The sequence below is a fragment of the Glycine soja genome, chromosome 19 (genome assembly GCF_004193775.1).
Source record: "Glycine soja cultivar W05 chromosome 19, ASM419377v2, whole genome shotgun sequence".
NCBI classification, from domain to species: Eukaryota; Viridiplantae; Streptophyta; class Magnoliopsida; order Fabales; family Fabaceae; genus Glycine; species Glycine soja.
Genome location: NC_041020.1, coordinates 11,664,344 through 11,685,652, shown reverse-complemented (window position 1 = coordinate 11,685,652; position 21,309 = coordinate 11,664,344). Strand labels below are relative to the sequence as shown.

Here is a 21,309-nt window from a genome sequence, read left to right as displayed (position 1 = left end):
ACCTTTATAACGAACATTATTGAGACATGACAAAGGCTCGACAATACAACACATCCTTTTACATCTATTTATGCCACTTGACCCGATGGGTATATAGGTGAGTTCGACATTAATTATGAGAACTGGATTTTTTTCTATCTTTCCTTCTCATGGATTATGTTTGCCAAATGAAAATTTTCCTCTGCAAGGGTTTTACTTTCTTATTTTTTCAATGTGCTGCGTAAGGTGGCATATTTATCTTCTTATTAATTAGAAGCAAATAACAAATGCAACCTATAAAAAACTGCATTTTTATTCATTTACTCCACCCTCCCCCATCATTTCCAGTATCATTTCCCTTTTTTTTTTTTCATACCAAGAATATTTGTGATAGTAGAACTAAGATCCTTTTAAAAGATAGATATATATTATCACTTTGTTTTTTTCCCCCATCAAATTAATTTTTTCTTCCTAACATTCAAAAGTAGAAAGTATTGTTGAAAGAAATGTACAAGATTAGTTATATCATTTAATTTGAAACATCCACGAAATCTCGATAGTAAGATTTGTTAGGCCGAATTGATAACGAACAATATATACATATGGAATTAAAGAAAAAAAATGTTATTATATAGTTTGTAATAACTACTGATGCTGACTCTAGAAAACACATATACAACTAACTTTGCCAATTATTTGTTTATTTTGAAATAGTAGCTCAAGCCTCAAAGTGTATTATTGGTAAGTCAAGAAGTGAAGAACCCCTGAAGCTATTTTTTTTAAATCAAAATTTCCTTGCTTATTTGTGCTCTAACCAGATCACTGGAAGTAAAAATTATTTTCAGCATTGATTCAGCAAATGATTTGCAGTTAAAAGTTAAACATACATGTTATAGAATAAAAAATAGTTTCACCCTTAATAATAACTATTTAACTAAAAAAAATATGGCGAATCTTAGTAAGTTTCTTTTTGCTGATTATCTAGAAACCACATTCCTAACAACGTAGGGTAGACAACTCTGACTCCACCTTCTCCCGTTGCGAAAGGTTAGCGATGTGAGGCCGTTAGCTTCTTTTATTGAAACAAATATCAAATTTCAAATAATATAATACTACTTGAAAATTTAATGTGAACAATATAAATACATGTACATTTTTCTTTAACTGGAACTGGTTTCACACAACCCTTGATAAGTCCAGAACTGGTTTCTTATGTATTTTAACAACTCTTATCTGTGTCATGCACTCAGATTTTGACACCCCAAATTCCACCCCTTTTTTTCTTACGTAATGTAATTAAAAAAATAATCATACATTTTTTTATGATTAAAAATAATTGTAGGTGAATCATTTTTCATTTTAAATACATCATCAATATTTTTTTGCTATCACATTATAAATTTTATTATATTTATATTTTTTATTTCTTTTTTATTTTCTCTCTAAGTGTAGGATAATATATGGAGTATTTATGAAACATTTTCTTAAAAAAAAAAGTTTTCACTGTGAGTTTTTTATTCTTCCGACCCAATTTTTTCAACACTTGCCTTGCCATCTTCATATATATAGACCCCATAACTCCTCTCTCACACACTCTTTAGGCTCCTTATAGCTGTTTTGTTCCCTCTGCAAGAGAAAAAAGCAAAAAATTAAACATAGAAAATAAAAATATTCCTCTGGTCAGTTTAAAGAAAGAAAAACATCTCTTCTTGGGTCACTCAAATTTTTCTCTCTTCTCTGTGCATCATCACTTGGAATTGCTTGGTTTCCACTTCTTTTTGTTCCTTCTGCTTCTGCAGGAGATTGACACACACTCACACACATATATATATTCTCTCTTCCTCTATTATGTGAAAGCCCAACATCATCCAGTTTTATGCAATTTTTCTGCTTTTGTATCTCTTTCCTCCATTCAAGGTCATGGACATTCTCTTCTGTTTTCACATGCATACACCTGTAATACATGTAATGTAACACACATAAGCATGATGAAATTTGCATGACCAAGTCTAAAGCAAGTTCTAGTCAATGCACTAGTGTTATCAAATTGTCATCCTCATTAGCATCTTCTCTGCCCAGAAGGCCAATTTCTACTTATATTTCAAATTATTTGTACCCCTAAAAGAGAAGGTCTTTAGTTTCTTCTACATTCTTTGTGAAAGGAAAAATCTAATTATGTCATATTTCTCCATTCCTGTTCAGCGAGTCTATGCTAATTGCTAAACATATATATTTCCAATGAGTGTTTTTTTGTTGTCAAGCCAATAAGTACTTGGTTTGTATTCCATGGACCGTCCTTACCTATGGCCTAAATAAAGCTATTTTTACAAATTGTGTTGCTTTGCTGCTGCTTGAAGATAACCTTGAGGTCTTTCCACCAAGGAGAGTCTAAACTGCAGTTCCTATGAGAAATCAAATCCCTCCAACCACCATATCTACACAATAGAATTGTGGCCCACAACTGATTCTGATTATTTGCCAACTCCCACCCCCATTTAGCAAGCAAAGCCTCGTTGAATTTAATCAAATCTTTGATCCCTAACCCACCTTTACTCTTAGGTAGGCAGACTATGTCCCACCTCACCCAAGGAATCTTAATGGAGTCTTGGAGGCTGCCCCATCAAAAATTCCTTTGTATAGATGTAATCTTTTGCACCACAAGCTTAGGAATCTTGAAGAAGGATAGCAAATAAATGGGTAAGGCTGTTAAGACTGAATTAATGAGGGTTATTCTACCCCCCATTGATAGATTTCTTTGCTTCCATTTTGTAAGTTTAGCCTCGCATTTGCTAATAATGGGCTGCCACACAGACCTATTTTTAGAGCTGACCCCTACAGGAATTCCAAGGTAAGACAATGGAATATCCATTTGACTACAATTGAGAGAAGATGCTGCCTCCCTACACCAGTCCTCGGATTTGCCCAAACACCCAAATTTTCTCTTATTGTAGTTTATCTTAAGACCAGAGACCAATTCAAAGCTTTTCAGGATACACTTTAGAATTTTCCCCGTATCTTCTCCATATGCAATGGCCACCTTCACGATTTGAAATCAAATAAAGATTGGTTGGTGGTACTTTCTCTTGTGTCCAGCAATTTCTTTGGAAGAACATGAAAATTTTAGATTTTAAAATATATAATATTTAAGTGATTTTTTTTTGCTTTTTTATATTTACAAAAAAATTATTTATTGATTGAAATTCAAAGTGAGGTCTATTTAATAACCTTCTCATGTGTAGAGATATGCATTTTAGTAGACATGTTTGTCACATGTGTTTCTACTTGATTAATTTATAATATGTAATTTCTATTTTTTAATGTGTTGATTAATAACAATGAAATTTTTTTTTATAGTTTTTAATTTTAATATACTTACAACAAGCAATATTAATATCATTAGAAACCCTCAATGAAAGACTGATTGAATTTTTTCGAAAAATATCATTTTTGTAGATATTTATTACAATTAATATATTTTTTCTATGATCAATTAATGTTGTATGATTATGTTAAGAAAAAAAATACTTATGTTACAAAATATAACAATTAGTATGTTTTTCTCTCGCAAGTACAAGATACTGCTAATAAACACCTTAAGCAACTCTTGTAACAAAATTACTAATGAAATATGAATTGTCTATTAAAGAATAAAAGATTAATTATTTTATTTTAAATAATATTTAATTTTAATAGTTTTCATATAATTAATTGTTATTTATATTTACATATTATTAAAAATATTATTATAAATTTTAAATATCATAAATTAATTAAATCATACAAATGAAGGAAATTTACTATTTTGGCTTTTGATTTGTAATAAATATTTCATTTTTCTCTTCGGTCTCTAATGAATTTTTGGTTTACGCTGAGTCGTTACTAAAATAACAATTTTATATTTTATTTTTGATATTTTGTTTTAGTCTCTCATAAATTAGTTAATTTGTATTTACTCCATAATAAAATAATAATTTTTTTTTACTGTCGACTAATAACAAATAATTTTTTGTATTAAGGAGTAAATACAAAATTTACTAATTTATTAGGAACTAAGAATAAGTGTTAAGGGTCAAAATAAAATTATTTTTTTTCATTAAGAACTCAATGCAAAATACAAATTTATTAAAGAGTAAACGCAAAATCAGATATGTATCAGGAATCAAAAATATATTTAAGCCTACTATTTTTACTCACAATCATTTAAAAATAGCTCTCCCACTAGATATATTCCTTACAACATATTTAATATTATTTAAAATTATTTATTTCCCAATTATTAATAATTTAAATAATTGAAACAAAATATAGAATTTCAATTTGAAAATTTATAGTTATTGAGGGGCATAAACAACGTAATCCTTAATGATTTTCTTTATTATTGTTATTTATATATAAAAATTTATTTTCGTGAATAGCTCTACTTTACTATTTTCCTTTTCTTTAAATATTTAATGAGAAATTTATATAAACAGGAAATAATGTAAACAGTGACTATGGTCTATTCTTGTCTGCTTACATGAGTTGAAATCTCACTATATTCTTAGTTGTCATGGACTCATCGCGAAGATGGGATAATGCAGTGTGTTTTAGCATAAATGATAGGAGGTTTGCACTGCAAACTTTTAGTTTCTAGTTAATTATTTTCTTGGTGCAAATTATGTCTTCGTAGCATACTAGTCCACTAGAAATCATTAGAGGATGAGTCTTGAGAAAGCCACATGCTGAGATGGTTACCTTGTATTGAATTTGGAGTTTCTTTCTTACCTTATTCCTCCAACTTGCTGCAGCAATCACTCCTAAGCACTTCTTTTTCTTCATTCCATTCTTTACATTTTCAAGTATGAATCTCTCAGCTTTACATCCAGTGAGGATCACTGCACCATTGCCTACAGAATCAACCAACCAAGTGGAGTCAGTTCCCTTCTTATCTCCTGTTCTGCAACCATAACAGCATGAACCACAATAGTCATCTGCTGAGGAATTTATAGCCACAGACTCTACTTTGAAGCCCATTTTCTCACATCCTTGTATGAGAATTTGGTTCAGAAAGCTTTCATTGTTGCACTTTTCTGTTACACCAATCCTTCTTTGTATGGTGCAATCAAATTTTATAATCTCTACAGGCTGATATTACTAATCAAGGAAAAATAGACATTCCTTGGTTTCTAATTTCATTCATTTGTTAGAGTTTTTTCCCAATATCTAAGGGGGTGTTTGTTCCAAGGTTTCTAATTACATTCCTTGGATTCTTATTTTTGGTGGCATTACTATGAGCAAGAACTCCATTCTCTGGTATTTTAGGAAAAAAAAACCATTTGCTTAGTGTACCGTCCAGATATGTCTTGACTAACCATGATGTGGCCCTTTATGAAGCTCCATCTGTGTTCAGAGCTTCAAGGACTGTGTACCATGGCACTCGGATATAACTCAGTCAATCCTGATGTGCCCCCCTATCAGGCTCCATTGCCTCTGTTGAGTGAACAGCTTGGGCCTTTGCATCATCTGGATATAGAATCCAACATGTTGTACTCAACCTCAACCCATCCCGTTGCACATTCACTTCTCTACCCCTCCAGCCTGATAAATGTTTCTGCCCTATTAAAAAAACAAATTGACCTCTAATTCCATATGAACAATAGGTTGATTTTCAACAATATCCCTAAGTCAATCAAACCAATACCTCCCACCAATTGATATCAGGACTGGTCACAATTTAAGATCCCATTAAATTTTCCATCAATATACCACCAGTTTAACCCCATCACATGGAACCTTCACCCTTTAGACTCAGGCTAGGCTAGTCCAAGCTCCCTTTCTGGGCTAATATGGTCAATGAGAGTTGTATGCATCATTATCAATTCCTGAATACAGATGCAGAGCATTTCACCCCAAAACTGGTATAGTAGGATAGTAGATAGTGGAATAACCACTATTATGAAATTTATACATATAAATTAAGTAATTTATATTACATTATATGCTTAATCATATTAAAAATTTACACAAATAGTTTCTTTTAATTTTTTTTTTGTCAGCAAACATAGATATGATATATTAATAATGAGTACCAGTGGTACTGAAGTTACAAATTTTAGGGGCCAGCTGGTTCCTATGATTATTAGTAGGAACAAAGCCAGCACCATAGCACCCTGCTACCTAACCCATGCTACAAAAGTCCAGCCCCCACACTCCCAAGCTAAGTAAAGAAACCTAGTGTTACATTGGAAGAACATTGATTAAAGTGAAGTGTAAAATCTTTCTCGTTGGACTTGAGCCATGACCAAAGTAAAAGCAGAGCATCATCCAAATGCTAGCTGTAATTTGTAGATGCCAAGATATGATGTTGTGATATCAGATTCAATAAAGGAAAGCAAAATCTAAGTACATGTCAAATGAAACAGGGCAAGGGCATAGAGATTCCATCCAAATGCTAGGACAATAATTTCTACAATACAAATCAGATCATATTGGAACATTTCCATTTCAAAATTTACACTAATTGCTTTTTTGGAGCCATTTCTTAATTATATATTCCTGTCTTGCAATGATGATTTCAGCTTTATATAGCTAGAAAGAATATGATGTAGTGAAGACCTTCTTCCATCATTTGAGCTTTATATATGACTGTTGGAACTCTGTCTTCACTGCTTTCTTTAGTAAATGCCTTGCAATTTAATTCTGTATCATATCAAGTTGATTGCCACAAATTATTTTCTACATATTACACAAATGTTTGTCATAGAAGCGGTTGATTGACCAAAGTGTTATTATTTTTCAGGCTGAATCAGGCACCAAAGAATCACCAAAGAACTCCTTTCATTATTTGCAGGTGTGTTTATTGTTTCTAGTAATAGTTTAAAATATGTTTTTGAAATTCCACAAATCACAAACATGTATGATGCCTGAAAGCATGTATTCGTTTAATGCCTTCATATTCATGCCGTGTAATTGTTCTTTTGAGCTGTCTAGTATGATGTTTATTATGTATTTTTGTGCCAATATCATACAATTACGAGAGTACCATAGGTACTATAGGAACAAGTATAAATTAACCCCAATTGTGGTTGAATTTGAGGATTGTATTGTGGACCAGCTACACCCCATAACTTAATTACATGTATGCTGCACCTCTTGGAAGAGGTGTCAACATTTACCCTTCCTTTGTTGTTTTTTTTGCAAGGCAAAAAGCAAATATATTATGTATAAAATTCAGTACTAGGTGTACTGAAATATTCTACAATAAATCTCTTCATCTCCGCCTTTTTATGTCCTTACCCGACCACCCCCAGAACATGTATTGCAAGGTGTTCAAATTTCTCGAGTCCCGTTGCATGCACACCATGTCATTGACCGCTGGAAGATGGCTAATGGAGTTGTCGTTCATGAGACAACCTGGTGTTGACCTCCACATGCAACTGCTACATATGGATGGTGTAGTCCCTGGTGTAGTCCTTCTCTGCACATTTTAACAAAGACCAAGTGTGGAACAAGGTATCATCGATAACCTTTTCAGGATCAAACGGCTGGTTCTTGAAAATCATAGCATTTCTATGATGCCAGACGAAGAAGGATAGAGCTAACCACAGAAATTTCCATCTGTTGTTTATACTAGCTTTGTTGTTCCATTGAGTGAATTGCAAAAAGTGGTTCTTTGGGTCTGTGGAAAAAGGACCCACTCTATTAACCCATCTCAAAGGCTCCCACCAAAGTCTCCTTGTCATTGTACAGTTGCAAATAAGATGTATGTGACCAGAATGAATCTCCTCTACAAAGTCAGCTGCCATTTGTATTTCATAGTCAAAAAAGTCCCTTCTCCAAGATAACTTCCATTCCCATCTGCCGTCCACAAATTCTCCCATAGAATTAATTAGAAAATTCTGCTGTTTACTTATTACATATAATTGGGGATACTTTCGTTGGATATTACAGTTGTCCTGCAGCCATAAATCGTTCCGCAAACTAATATTGGACCCCGTACCTACCCTCCACTTTAAATTATCATTAAAGCAGTTATTGTGTTGCTGCTGAAAGATACTCTTTAAATCCTGCCACCATTAGGAAGTGAAATTTCTTCTACCACCAGAAATCAGCTACTTTGACATAGATTATTTTTCCCAAATTCAGCTGATTTGATTTTATAAATGTTTAAAAAATGATGTTGAATTTCAATTGCACCACTTTCGTCATTAAATTTCGATGTTGTCGTTTGTGCAGTTTTTCTTGATTTTTTCTTATAAGCATTGGTAATAGAGGCCAACAAACTGAAAAATGCCGAATCCCTTGAAACAGCCATGCACCATTTTTCTTGTTAGCATTGCTGGTCCAACTAACTGCAATTGCTAATGTGTTTTCCACTGCAGCGTTTTGTACAAAAGGTGCAGTTCTGGTGTGTTTTCTACTGCAATTGGTGCTCTATGCTTGTGATGCATGTCAAGCAACCCCTAAGCCACTAACGTTTGACATAGAAGGTGTAACATGGATCGAAGTTGGATGAACGCATCACGTATAACTGAAGAGTACGAGAATGGTGTTGAAGAGTTTTTGCTGTTTGCTCAAAGTAAAGCGCAACCTATGTGGGGAAAATTTTTTTGTCCATGTGTGAAGTGTGGAAATGGGAGGCGCCAAACAATTGATGACATAAGAACTCATCTTATTTGTGAGGGAATAATTCGTAGCTACACAAAGTGGATATGGCATGGGGAATCCCTCGATACAGCTGACATGTCACAGGCTGACGATGTTACTACAGACAGCGGAAATCCTATAGAAGAAATGATTCGCGATCTTGGGCAAGAGGGGTTTGAAGAGGCACATGCAGCGTTGTATGACAACATAGAAGTTGATTCAAAAATGCCTTTGTATTCCGGCTGCATATCTTTCACAAAATTGTCAGCTGTGTTAGCTCTGGTTAACTTGAAGGCTCGATTTGGGTGGAGTGACAAGAGTTTTAGTGAGTTGCTGATGTTGTTGACAAACATGCTTCCTGCTGATAACATCTTGCCAAAGAATCACTACCAGGCAAAGAAGATTTTATGTCCAGTTGGGATGCAGTACGAAAAAATTCATGCATGTTGTAATGACTGCATTTTGTACAGAGATGATTTTGCTGAACTAGATTACTGCCCTGTGTGTGGGGTTTCTCGGTACAGAGCGACCAACGGAGATTCTACTATACTAGTCTCAGACGCCGACCGCCGTCCAGCAAAGGTGTGTTGGTATCTCCCAATAATACCAAGGTTTAAGCGGTTGTTTGCTAATGGGGAAGATGCAAAGAACCTTATATGGCATGCAAATACCAGAAAATCAGATGGATTGATGCGACATCCTGCAGATAGCCCGCAATGGAAGGCAATTGATCGTCTGTATCCTGAATTTGGGGCCGAGCCTAGAAATTTAAGGCTTGGTCTTGCAACGGACGGAATGAACCCATTCGGAACCTTAACTACTAACCATAGCTCGTGGCCCGTTTTGCTGTTCATTTATAATCTCCCTCCGTGGTTGTGCATGAAGCGAAAGTATGTTATGCTGAGTATGATGATAGCTGGTCCAAGACAACCAGGTAATGATATTGACGTATATCTAAGACCGTTAATTGACGATTTGCGGAAATTGTGGGATGAAGGGGTTGATGTATGGGACGCAAATTTGCAGCATGCTTTCAAGTTGCGTGCAATGGTTTTTTGTACCATCAATGACTTTCCAGCCTACGGAAATTTAAGTGGATATAGTGTCAAAGGACATCACGCATGTCCTATATGTGAGCAGAATACTAGTTTCCGCCAACTTAAACATGGAAAGAAGACTGTGTATACTAGGCATCGAAGATTTCTCAAATAGTATCATCCGTATCGACGCTTGAAGAAGGCATTCGATGGAAGTCAAGAACATGAATTCGCGCCAAATCCATTAACTGGCGATGAAGTATATCAACGGGTCAAGGATGTCGTAAATATGTTCGGCAAGTCCCAAAAAAAACCATCATCCACTTCAAACATGTGGAAAAAGAAGTCTATTTTCTTTGATCTTCCGTACTGGTCCGATCATCATGTTAGGCATTGTATAGACGTCATGCATGTCGAGAAAAATGTTTGTGATTCTTTAATTGGGACCCTCCTAAACATTAAATGCAAGACAAAGGATGGTTTCAAGTGTCGTCAAGACTTGGTTGACATGGGTATACGTCAAGTGTTGCATCCTATCTCAAAAGGTAACAGGACATATCTGCCCCCAGCCTGTTACACAATGTCAACAGCTGAAAAGAGAAGTTTTTGTGAATGCTTGCGTAATATCAAAGTCCCACAAGGCTACTCTTCAAACATCAAGAGTCTTGTGTCTGTGAATGAGCTTAAGTTGGTTGGCTTGAAATCACATGATTGTCATGTGTTAATGCAACAACTTTTGCCTGTTGCAATCCGCGGAACATTGCCTGAGAAGGTCCATGTTGCAATCAGTCGCTTGTGTTTCATTTTTAATGCTATATGTGCCAAGGTCATTGACCCTAAACAGTTGGATGCTTTGGAAGATGAGGTTGTCGTTGTCCTTTGTCAAATGGAGATGTTTTTCCCTCCTTCATTTTTTGACATTATGGTACACTTAGTTGTTCATCTGGTAAGGGAAATAAGGTGTTGTGGTCCTACGTATTTTAGATGGATGTATCCAGTTGAGCGGTACATGAAGGTCTTAAAGGGTTATACGAAGAATCGACATCGACCAGAGGCCTCAATAGTGGAAAGATACGTTGCTGAAGAATGCATTGAGTTTGCCTCACAGTACATTGACTCATTGAAACCTGTCGGTGTTCCTACATCCCGGCATGACCAGCCAATAGCCGGCAAGGGTACTCGTGGATACAATGTTGTGACAATGACTAGACATGACGTGTCACAAGCACATTTGTATATATTAAACAACACAACAGAGGTGTTTCCGTACATAGAGGCTCACAAAAAACATGTTAGAGATAGTCACCCCAAAATGAACATGATGAGGGTATTGCAAGAGCACAACAAAACTTTCATAAATTGGTTTAGACAAACAATACTTGCTGATAAAAGTGTTTCCAGACGACTGACATTGTTAGCCATTGGCCCAAATTTGAATGTCCCTACATGGAAGGGGTATGACATTAACAATTATTCATTCTACACAAAGTCCCAAGATGATAAAAGTTCGGTACAAAACAGTGGGGTCTGTGTTGATGCTGATTCGGAGCACTTTTCCAGTACATCGGATAACAACCCCATTCGAGCATCCATGTCTTACTTTGGTGTCATTCAAGAAATTTGGGAGGTTGATTATACATCATTTAGAGTGCCTGTTTTTAAGTGTCAGTGGGTGAACGGGACAACGGGTGTGTTTCAAGATCCATTGGGATTTACTTTGGTAGACCTTAATAAGGTGGCATATATAGACGAACCTTTCATTATGGCAGCACAAGCCAGACAAGTTTTCTATGTACAAGATCCATGTAATTCAAGTTTGTCTGTGGCTCTGCAAGGAAGACCAAGTGGAATGAATTACCATAATGATGAGTCAACCCTTGACATTGGTCAAATGTCTAGTTTTTCAAAACAATTGCCTTCAATGAATGAAGCTGATGAAGTGGATGATGGACATGCAAATCGTGTAGATCATGATGAAGGTCTATGGGAAAACATCCCTACAGGCTGAGTGCGAAAGTAATGCTTTGTTTAATGTGTAAATATAATGATTATGTTAGTATTACGCCTTTGCTTTTGTTAATGTCTAAATGTAATCGTTAATATTAATTGTGTATTTTATTTACAGGATCATGGCCACAGATCCGACGTCTCCTCCACAGTCCGATGGTCAATCAGAGGCGACTTCCAAGAGGAGTAGAACAACGACACGGCTGAGAACATTGACATTAAGAACCATGGATCAGCCCAGACCGGCTGTTTATGTGGATCCCGCTACCGGGAGAGCATCCGGACCGATGCGTGAAAAGTTCCACAGCTACCTAGGCGTAGTGGCGCGAGAAAAGGTTCCCATTATCCACAATAATTGGAAAGACGTACCTGAAACGCTAAAGGAGATTGTGTGGAATGACATTCTAGTAAGTCCTTCATACCAATTACAATATTTCAATTAAGAATCAATTTTTCTGTTAAAAACATAATTGACTATAACAAATAGTTGTCCTTTATAATCTCTACATGTGTTTCATGCCCTTTATTTTAAATGACTTGTCCTTTATTTGAATAGTTAATCACTATCCTAGACTCCTATATTTGTAAAGAACAGCACAAGGGCAGTTTTTATTTTAAACATGAATATTAGTTAGTTAGATGAGGTTGAGAACAAATATTGTCAGATCAAAGTTAGAGACCAGAACAAATCATGTGTATAATAAGTTCACAAATTTAAATTGATAACTTAAACAAATGAAAATTGGCATGGGTTTTGTGTTAGGGAGCAGGGGTAGTATTTTTATCCTTAAATACTTAATAGGGTAATGCATATTATTTTTTATGCTAATGTAACCATAAGTTTGATTTTTATGTTATACTATTTTTGTATGGAATAAATTGATTTGTATCACTGTAAACATCCCAAATTTCCTAAAACTATGACAATAGCTGCCTACCCACTTGCACCGCCAAATAAAGCATTGCTTTCCAATCCACATAATCCAGTGGCCCTCCAAATATTATGATTAATAGGAACTTCTTTTCTTTTTTTGTTTTTGACAAACACTTAGAATTATACAAACTCAGTTAACACTTAATAGCATTTTTATCACACAGTTTTTTTTTTGGAAGGCTGAAAATATATATATTATTAATAAGAGAACCAGTACCAGTGGTACCAGAAAAAGAGATTATCATACAGTTAATACTTAATCTTGTGTAAGTATAATGTTTTTATATTAACAAACTATTTTTTGGAAGGCTGAAAATATATATATTATTAATAAGAGAACCAGTACCAGTGGTACCAGAAAAAGAGATTATCATACAGTTAATACTTAATCTTTGTGGAATAGGCTCCACTAGGATCAACCTTCCAAATAAGGGAGTCCATACTGGTTGGGCAAATCTGGACAGCATCAATCTCATCCATAAAGGCTGCTACCATATCGATTTCATGGTCAAAGAAGTTTCTCCTCCATTGCATCCTCCATTCCCATTTATTATCAACAAGAATTCCCATTAGGCTGATAGAAGAATCCTGCTGGTAGCTCACTTGATACAAAGTAGGGTATTTTTCTTGAAGAGTTAAATCATCCTCTCTCCATTTATCCTTCCAGAACCTGATTTTTGCCCCATTACCCAACTTCAAACACAAATTATTGGACAGCCTATTAGTGTGCTGCTGCTGGAAAATAGATTTTAAGTCCTTCCACCAGTTAGAGAAAGCTGTGGAGTTTCTCCCATGAATCAGAGCATTCCAGCCACCATACTTGGACATTACAATTCTGGCCCAAAAGTGATTCTGATTAGTCGCCAATTCCCAGCCCCATTTGCCCAGCAAGGCCTCATTAAATTTCTTCAAATCTTTAATACCTGTATTATGGTACTATCATGCAAGTACCCTTTGCACTATAAAAATCTTACTTTCAAACCTCTTAGCCTCTTATGTTTCAAAAATTAACTTTGTTTCTGCTCCCACATAATTTAATTTTAAGCTTGGCAAAAGTTACTTGTATCTTGAATTCATTAGTATGCTTCAAGTAAATTATGCCAATCTGCTTCAGTAATTTAAGGATATGTTTCTGTTATCTGAGTCAAGGAAGCTAAAGTTTGCAAAACAAAAGTTTACTTCAGATCTTCTCTGGCTTCAAATGGTATAAGAGAACTTAGAGAACAAACATGAAATTAATCAAATAACAATTATTGAAAGGGCCTTCCTAAAATATTTCCCAAACAAGACTTCTTTGGCCTCTTCGAAGACATTATTTGGGTCAGCAAATAAACAAATCCTTGTTTTATTATTTCTACTTTCTATACAATATTTCTAAGGTCATTGATATTGTCTGAGAACACAAACTTCAAATTTTCAGGTGTCTCTACCTGCAATAGAAACATACAACATATTCATGTATACAACTCTAGTGTCTTATCTAAGCTCGAGTCCACACCACATCATGGAGTTGCTTGCTGATTGATTTAACAGTTACTTGGTCATCCTCACCATATAGAATCTAGAAAGATTAGTCAAACCTAACTTCTGGTATATGAAATTTAGTATTGAACAGAATGTTAGAAACTAAAATCTTCATAGGGTGCACAAGTTTATCAGTCTTATTTACAGTTTTCAGCCCTGTATTTACTGTTCCGATAGAACTTAAATCTTGCAGTTGCTGGGGTGGGGTAGGACAATTTTTAGCATGCTAAAAATTCATGTCTAGCAGTTTGTGCTGGGGACATCACAAATTCGTCTGCAGAATCCTTGGAAGCAGCATCTTTGTACGAGCAGGCAGCAGTTATTTCCTTGTTTATTGTGCCATGCACAATGTCAACAACTTTAACATAAAAGAGATGAAGAGGTAAGTTACAATTGCAAGTCTTAAGTTATTTCCTTGTTTAAATCACACCAAGCTTAATATTGTTAGGCTTCTTCCTGGTGTCAACTTGTCAAAAGGTGCCCTCTTAGGAACAAAGAGGATAGGCTTACAAGCATAAGTGTCCCTCACCTGAGAAGTGCTTCACAGGCAAATGCTCTTCCACTCATTGGTGAGACTCTTGTAGAAAGCATAATACTCCTCCTTTGTGATCTCCTCAGGCTCTGTCATCCAAATGGCCTTATGCTTGTTCACCAACGACCATTCATGTGACACTTCCTTGCTGAGGAAAAAAAAATGTGACACTTCCTTAATAAACATTATAAATTACTTTATTCCTTCTCCTTCTCTTCGTCAACATCCTCCACCTAAGTACATTAAAAAATTAGATATTAAAGTCAAATTGTAATTCAAAAAATACCAAAAAAAATAAATAAACGTTTTGAAGTACTTCTTTAGATCGTATTCCTTATGGTTCAAGTAGCAATAACGATGACAATTGTATACATGTTTTGTTTGATATTGATTTCATTTTTTGCATAAAACAAAGAGGGGAACGACCAACAATTTGAAAGTTGTACATTCAGGAACTAAAGAATTCAAAATAGCTAGTAATAAGAGGGATTTGTTTTTGGGATTTTCTGACCACCAAGAGCGGCTACGCAAGAAGCTTGCAGTTGAGGAGGGAAGGATGTTTGCAGATAATGAACAACTTTCTTAACTACTTGTCCTTTAGACTTTCCTGGTTCTTCTTGTTAATATGTACATCTCAATAGTATAAGCTATGGCGTAAAAACATGGTCTATATTGACTTCTAAGATTGTTAGGGGTCAAAAAGACCATGTCCATAAGCCATAGCCTTATACTATTTATATTTACATATTACCAAAAGAAACAGTCAAATCTGAACGGCAAATAGTTAAGAAAGTTGTTCATTAGCTGCCAATATGCTTCCCTCCTCAAGTGCAAGCTTCTAGCGTACCCGCTATTGGTGCTCAGAAAATCCCAAAAACAAATCCCTCTTATTACTAGCTATTTTGAATTCTTTAGTTCCTGAATGTACAACCTTCAAATTGTTGCTCGTTCCCGTATTTGTTTTTTGCAAAAAAGAAAATTAATCTGAAACAATTCAGGCTGAATTGTTATCGTTATTATTACTCGAACCATAAGGAATAACAGCTAAACAAGTAATTTAAAATGTAACTTTTAAATTATGTGGTATTTTTTTAATTACAATTTTACTTCAATATCTAATTTTGTTAATCTACTTAGGTCGTTTTTTAAATATAAATATGAATTTAAAGGTGATCTACTGATAATATAAAGTACTTGCTAATCACAAATTATAATACCTATCATTTTAAATTTTAACTTAATTTTATAAATATTAATAAATTTATAATAAGACAATTTTTTAACATGTGCTGCAGTGATTCCTTTGACTTCACTATAATGTCCCTGACATAATTAAGAATTAGAATTAGACCTGGGCTGCAGTGATTCATTTGACTTCACTATAATCTCCCTTCTCAAGCCTTTGATTGTCTATGTTAACTTCTTTGCCTCTGATACTGTATAACTCTTCAACATGCCATTGCAGCAATTATTTTACCAGGCACATACATTTTTAATTACAATTCCTTTAATTTGTATAAGGATACAAAAATATAACACGTGTAGCTGAATGGCAAATAAAAAATGAAGGAAGCATGAGACTGTCAAAATATTATGTTTATACATAATATGTTTATATATGATAGCATGAGACTGTCAAAATAAGTAAAGGAAGCATGTACTTTAATGTATTATTTTTTAAATCATTAGGCCTTAGTCTTAGCTTGTTTTCATTTGGCTTTATGGCTACTGCATAAGGAATGAGACACAGTCATATGAGTTATTTGTCTGATTTGACAGTAGAGGATATGTGGATATATATGGGTGCTTTATTGTGATATTATTCAATATATCAGTTTTTTTAATGTTCTGCCACTGCTATATCTAGTAGTATCTATTTTCATATCTAGGATGCCTTGAGGGTGTATTCTGATTTGGGGTTCAGCCGCAACTTGATGGACTTCATGGTTACCACTAAGGAGCCTGAATTTCTTAGAGATGTTGATGGGACGAAACATAGTTCTAATTCAGCTGAACAAGTATCTGGTAGCTCCAGCAGGTTTGGGAGTGGAAGATATTCCACATTTTAGGTCAGAGTGAGACTACTTCGAAACAGGATGGGGTTTCTGCTTCGAATTCGAAGAATTTTAATTCTGTTGCTACTAAGCTTATCTGGTTTGAAGTTAATTGCTGAGACATTTGATTGGAGTCATGATGCCTAGGCTTGTGAACTTTCCTTGCTTGCAAAATGTGTAGATTTGTTGTTAGTGCATTATTTGTGGATTTCAGATTCATTTTTAGTAAGTTTTTGGATTGAAGGGCACATTGCTTCTTGGTTGAATAACCTGTTTGTACATAGCTGAAATAAAATTTTCAATACTAGCACTACTGGTCCTTTTTTTTGCAATTCTATTACCAGCTTTTGGTTTTTTGATTTGTCAATTTCTTGGCTTATTTTACCTAAGATTTTGAATTAATTTAAGACATGTTTCTTCGGAGATAATTAGGCACCAAACGTAAATACCTCTTACAGCATACATTCAGACCTTTTTTGTCGCCTTGTGAGAGATAAATACCTCTTCATATTTTATTAAATTTGTAATAAAAGGTAGGTATTCTTCTATTTTAAACACTTTGACTATATTTTGTTTTTTCTTCTATCACATCATATAGTTTATTATATCTATATTTTTTAACCATGTATCTCAATATTTAATTAGATGTTAGGTGTTAAATAGGTGGTATGATGTCCACAAATTAATTATAATGCATAGTTGGTAATTTGTGATAACAACATCAGCATAAAGGTAATTTGTGATTGAACCATGAAATTCTAGCACCCAAATTTTGGAAAACAGCAAATAGTATCTGCATAGTTGGAAGATGAATTCACTAATCACCTGCACCGACTTTTCTTTTGTTTTACTAGTGAATTGCACTGTGCAGAAAACATGAGAAATCAATGTTTTAGTAATGATTTCAAATTACTTAAGAATTATCAATGTACATGGATTATCAATAACATCATTGATAAAAACTCAAATTGTGCGAAGGCTGAAGCATGTTCTTAACAAACCATGAAAACAAGTTTTTCTAGGAATTCATACTTTAAGGCAATAACTGTTATTAGTGAGTGTCACAATATTTTTTTTCATTTATTATTTGTTCAATTTGGATATTAAATTTGATGGCTGTGACTGCATGGTAAACTTACATTATATGCTGATTGGATGCTTTTGCTTTACTTGGGGTATTATGGCAAAACATTGTCATTAAATTGTTGATTGCTAGTATTGTATAATGATATACATTTGGCTGCCTTTTTCCACAAATTTTGACACCTGGTTATGTAGGCAAAGTTTGATATCGCAGAAGCTACGAAGGTGAAGACGAAGGTTATGTCAACAGTAGCGACGAGATGGCGGCAATTTAAGTCCACATTGACTAGCAAATTTGTGTTTGCTAAGACTGAAGGTCAACAAACACAGGATGTTGTGACAAAATATGGACTAGATCCTGAAGCGTGGAAACAATTTGAAGAAACCCGCCTGACACCTAACTGGGAGGTTAGTTGAATCTGTTTATGGTAACTTCAAATGAATATTTTTTTTGCCAATTTGATTATTTTAATTTCAAAAAAATCTCCGCAATTATGTATGTCACATTACAGGGTATTAGGAAACGAGCACAATCAATTCAAAAACACAACGACTGCCCTCACGTACTTTCACGTGGGGGATATGATTTGCTTGAGAAGAAATTGTTAGACCAGAAATGAAAAAGGATACAAGAGGAAGCATTGTTGAGTGAAAATCCAGCAAGTGTTGATGAACCCCCATCCCCAATAAAAAGGCATGTTAAGTGGAAGGTTGCTCGGACCAGGGCTGTTGGCAATATGACATCTGACTCTGCACAGGAAATTGCAGATAAAATAGTAAGTTCACCAATATGTTGCAATGTTCATATGTTTAAGTATTTTGTAATGAAAATGACTGCACGTTGTGTATTTTTGTGTCACTTGTTTTGTGTAGGACTCCTTAGAAGAGCAGGTAACGCAGGGTTCGTTTGTACCCCATGGTCAGCAAGACATACTGAACACTGCCATTGGCCGACCTGACCATGAGGGTCGCGTTCGGGCAGCAGGCTCAGGTGTCACTATTACTCAGTACTACGGAAGGGCATCAAGGACATGTAGCAGCTCGTCCACGTCCATCAGCCAACAACAACTAGATGAAGTTGTTGCAAGGCTTAGGGAAGACATGACTGGCCAGATTAGGGAAGAATTGAGGACTCAAATTAAGGAAGAATTGAGGACTCAGCTAGAAGAGGAAAATAGAAGGAGCTTGGAAATAATGACCAATGCATTGAAAGAGGCTATTAAAAAAGAGTTGTCAAATAAAGGATCCCAAGAGGCACTCCAAATTCAGCCGGACATACAACAACTAGGTGCGCGTGTCAGCACACAGGGAAGTAATGCTGTTACCAATGCGCAGGCTTCACAAGAACATGATGCTGATGCCATACCATTGATGGGACTGTTTGTGCAGCGTAACGATGGTACACAAAGGTTTGTAGAAATATTACCTTACTTACAATTGAATCGAAGTTTTGTTTTTTCTTGCAGCTGTAATTGTTGGGTTTGGTTTGTGTTTTGTTCATGGTTTAGTTTTTGTTTTATATGCACTAAAAAAAGCTTTGTTTATGGTTCATTTAAGGTTGGTGGCCATGGGGAAAATAATGGAGGGGGATTCAATCATACACACAGTGGCATATGCAGATGATGTTGTCAGGGTAAGTGTAGAAACAGTTATTGATCCTGAGGCTGAGGTCCCCTATGCCACCTCAGAAATACAATATGTGAAGCAGGCCGTCAATACATTTGTAGCTTGGCCCACACACCTTGTGAAAGCTGTATTAGATGAGGTAACATGTTTGATTTGACATACGTAAAGTAAAACATTCATAGATTACAGTACAAATACTCACCCACTTTCATTAACCATGTAGCATCCACAACGTATTCCACACAACGAGGATGCACATGTGCCGAAGCCGGCTAATGTGGACGCAGATGATCCGTTGCGTGAATTGATGAAGTACAGTTTTGATCTTTACGACAAGCCACTTCAAATCAGCTTTGATGGGAGCTTTCTTGGAATTGTAGATGCATCTACATCGATATTCATCACATATTCAGATGTTATTGAAATAATAGCAGGAGACAAAAGTCTGAACATATCTGTCATACAATTATGGTTAATGTAAGTGAATTCCTTCATATAACTCATTCCTCATTCATTCAATATCATGATCCACTACAATACTTTCAAATCATGTGAATAGGTATATACATGAGTGGAGTCAGATATTCAGTCAAGGTTTCATGTATGCATTCCTTGAGCCACAGTCGTTGGTTTGTTCAAAGGATAGACGCAACGAATGCGAACAATATCTTGAAAGATGGCTTAAGGAATCTGACCGAGAGGTGTACATTGGACCTTACTTCCATCAGTAAGTGCTATTTAATAAACATACTTCAAATGATGTTTGGGTGTATACATATCTAATGTGAATGACATGCAGGGAACATTGGCAACTCGTAATTTTGTGTCCTAGGCAACATGTTGTTGTTTGGTTCTGTTCTTTGCGTAGGAAACCTGATATGCATATCAAAGCTACAATTAATAGGTTATCTCATACCATATAACTTTTTGCAAGCCTTCTTTAATGGTCATTATTGATTGACATTTTGTTGTATATGCGTTGATGTGGTTTTTTAAAAGCAGTGTAATGACAAAATTGAAGAAGACCTTGTCTCCTGAAACTAAGGCAGTTGCACCAAAGTGGATTGAAGTAAAGGTAAGTCAGCTATGTACCATGTGTTAGTGTTGTCTAGTTAAGTCATGAACTTATGTAATGTATACGATGTTCAAATGTTTTCCATATGTAGAGTCACGTTCAAACCGGCTGTTATGAATGTGGATATTACATAATGCATTGGATCTGGAACATCATAGCCAGCGACATAAAGAGTGATTGGTCCATGGTATGCATAAACTTCAGTACAATTGGAACTGAATTTTTATATTTGCAGTACTAACTTACAATTATGAATACTTGCAGTGGTTTGCTAATGACACACCGTTGGACATCGGCATCATCACCACAATTCGAAAGAAATGGGCAACATTTTTTTTAAAGACAGCAATAAGTCAAAACGGCTAATGATGGCGTTGGAGTATTTTTTTTCCCTGTATTTGAGACAATTGTTATGTTATTTGACACAGCGGCTATTTTATTTTCAGTCATGCTACTAATATTCTATTCTTAGTATTACCTACTCAATTTCATATAATTGTAGTAATATATTGTCTTTACCCCCTTCTACTGCATTGCATCTGCATTTGATTACCACAACAACAATTTAGTGCAGCTATAGTACCACCAAGCTTGCCACTGCAGCAGTTAAGTGAACAAATGAAGTGTCCACAGTCATTGGATGGTTGCTTGGTAGAGGTACATGCTAATAACTAATAAGATTTCCTGTGCAGGGTATCATTGTTTTTGCATGACTGATGGCTACCTTGGGGCTGGAGATTTTGGTTGAATCTGCCTCAAGTGTTATTTTGAAGGTAATTGAGATAATCTTTTGTTGTTGTTTGTTTATTATATACCTAAATTTGGGTTCAAGA

At 35.2% G+C, this 21,309-nt stretch overlaps 3 protein-coding genes across 3 annotated transcripts; all 3 read left to right on the top strand.

The window, feature by feature from the left end:
* The first annotated feature begins 8,454 nt into the window (after nt 1–8,454).
* Nucleotides 8,455–9,816, top strand: LOC114398598. The gene has a single exon (XM_028360778.1). The coding sequence runs from the start codon at nt 8,455–8,457 to the stop codon at nt 9,814–9,816; it is 1,362 nt and encodes a 453-aa protein (XP_028216579.1).
* Nucleotides 9,817–11,770: 1,954 nt separating this feature from the next.
* Nucleotides 11,771–18,395, top strand: LOC114398597. Its single transcript, XM_028360776.1, has 3 exons — nt 11,771–12,055; nt 17,971–18,183; nt 18,288–18,395. The coding sequence occupies exons 1-3, from the start codon at nt 11,771–11,773 to the stop codon at nt 18,393–18,395; spliced, it is 606 nt and encodes a 201-aa protein (XP_028216577.1).
* Nucleotides 18,396–18,512: 117 nt separating this feature from the next.
* LOC114398596 lies at nt 18,513–20,132 on the top strand. The gene is made up of 5 exons (XM_028360775.1): nt 18,513–18,551; nt 18,649–19,184; nt 19,333–19,540; nt 19,625–19,878; nt 19,961–20,132. Exons 1-5 carry the CDS (start codon nt 18,513–18,515, stop codon nt 20,130–20,132), a joined length of 1,209 nt encoding a protein of 402 aa, XP_028216576.1.
* Nucleotides 20,133–21,309: the final 1,177 nt, after the last annotated feature.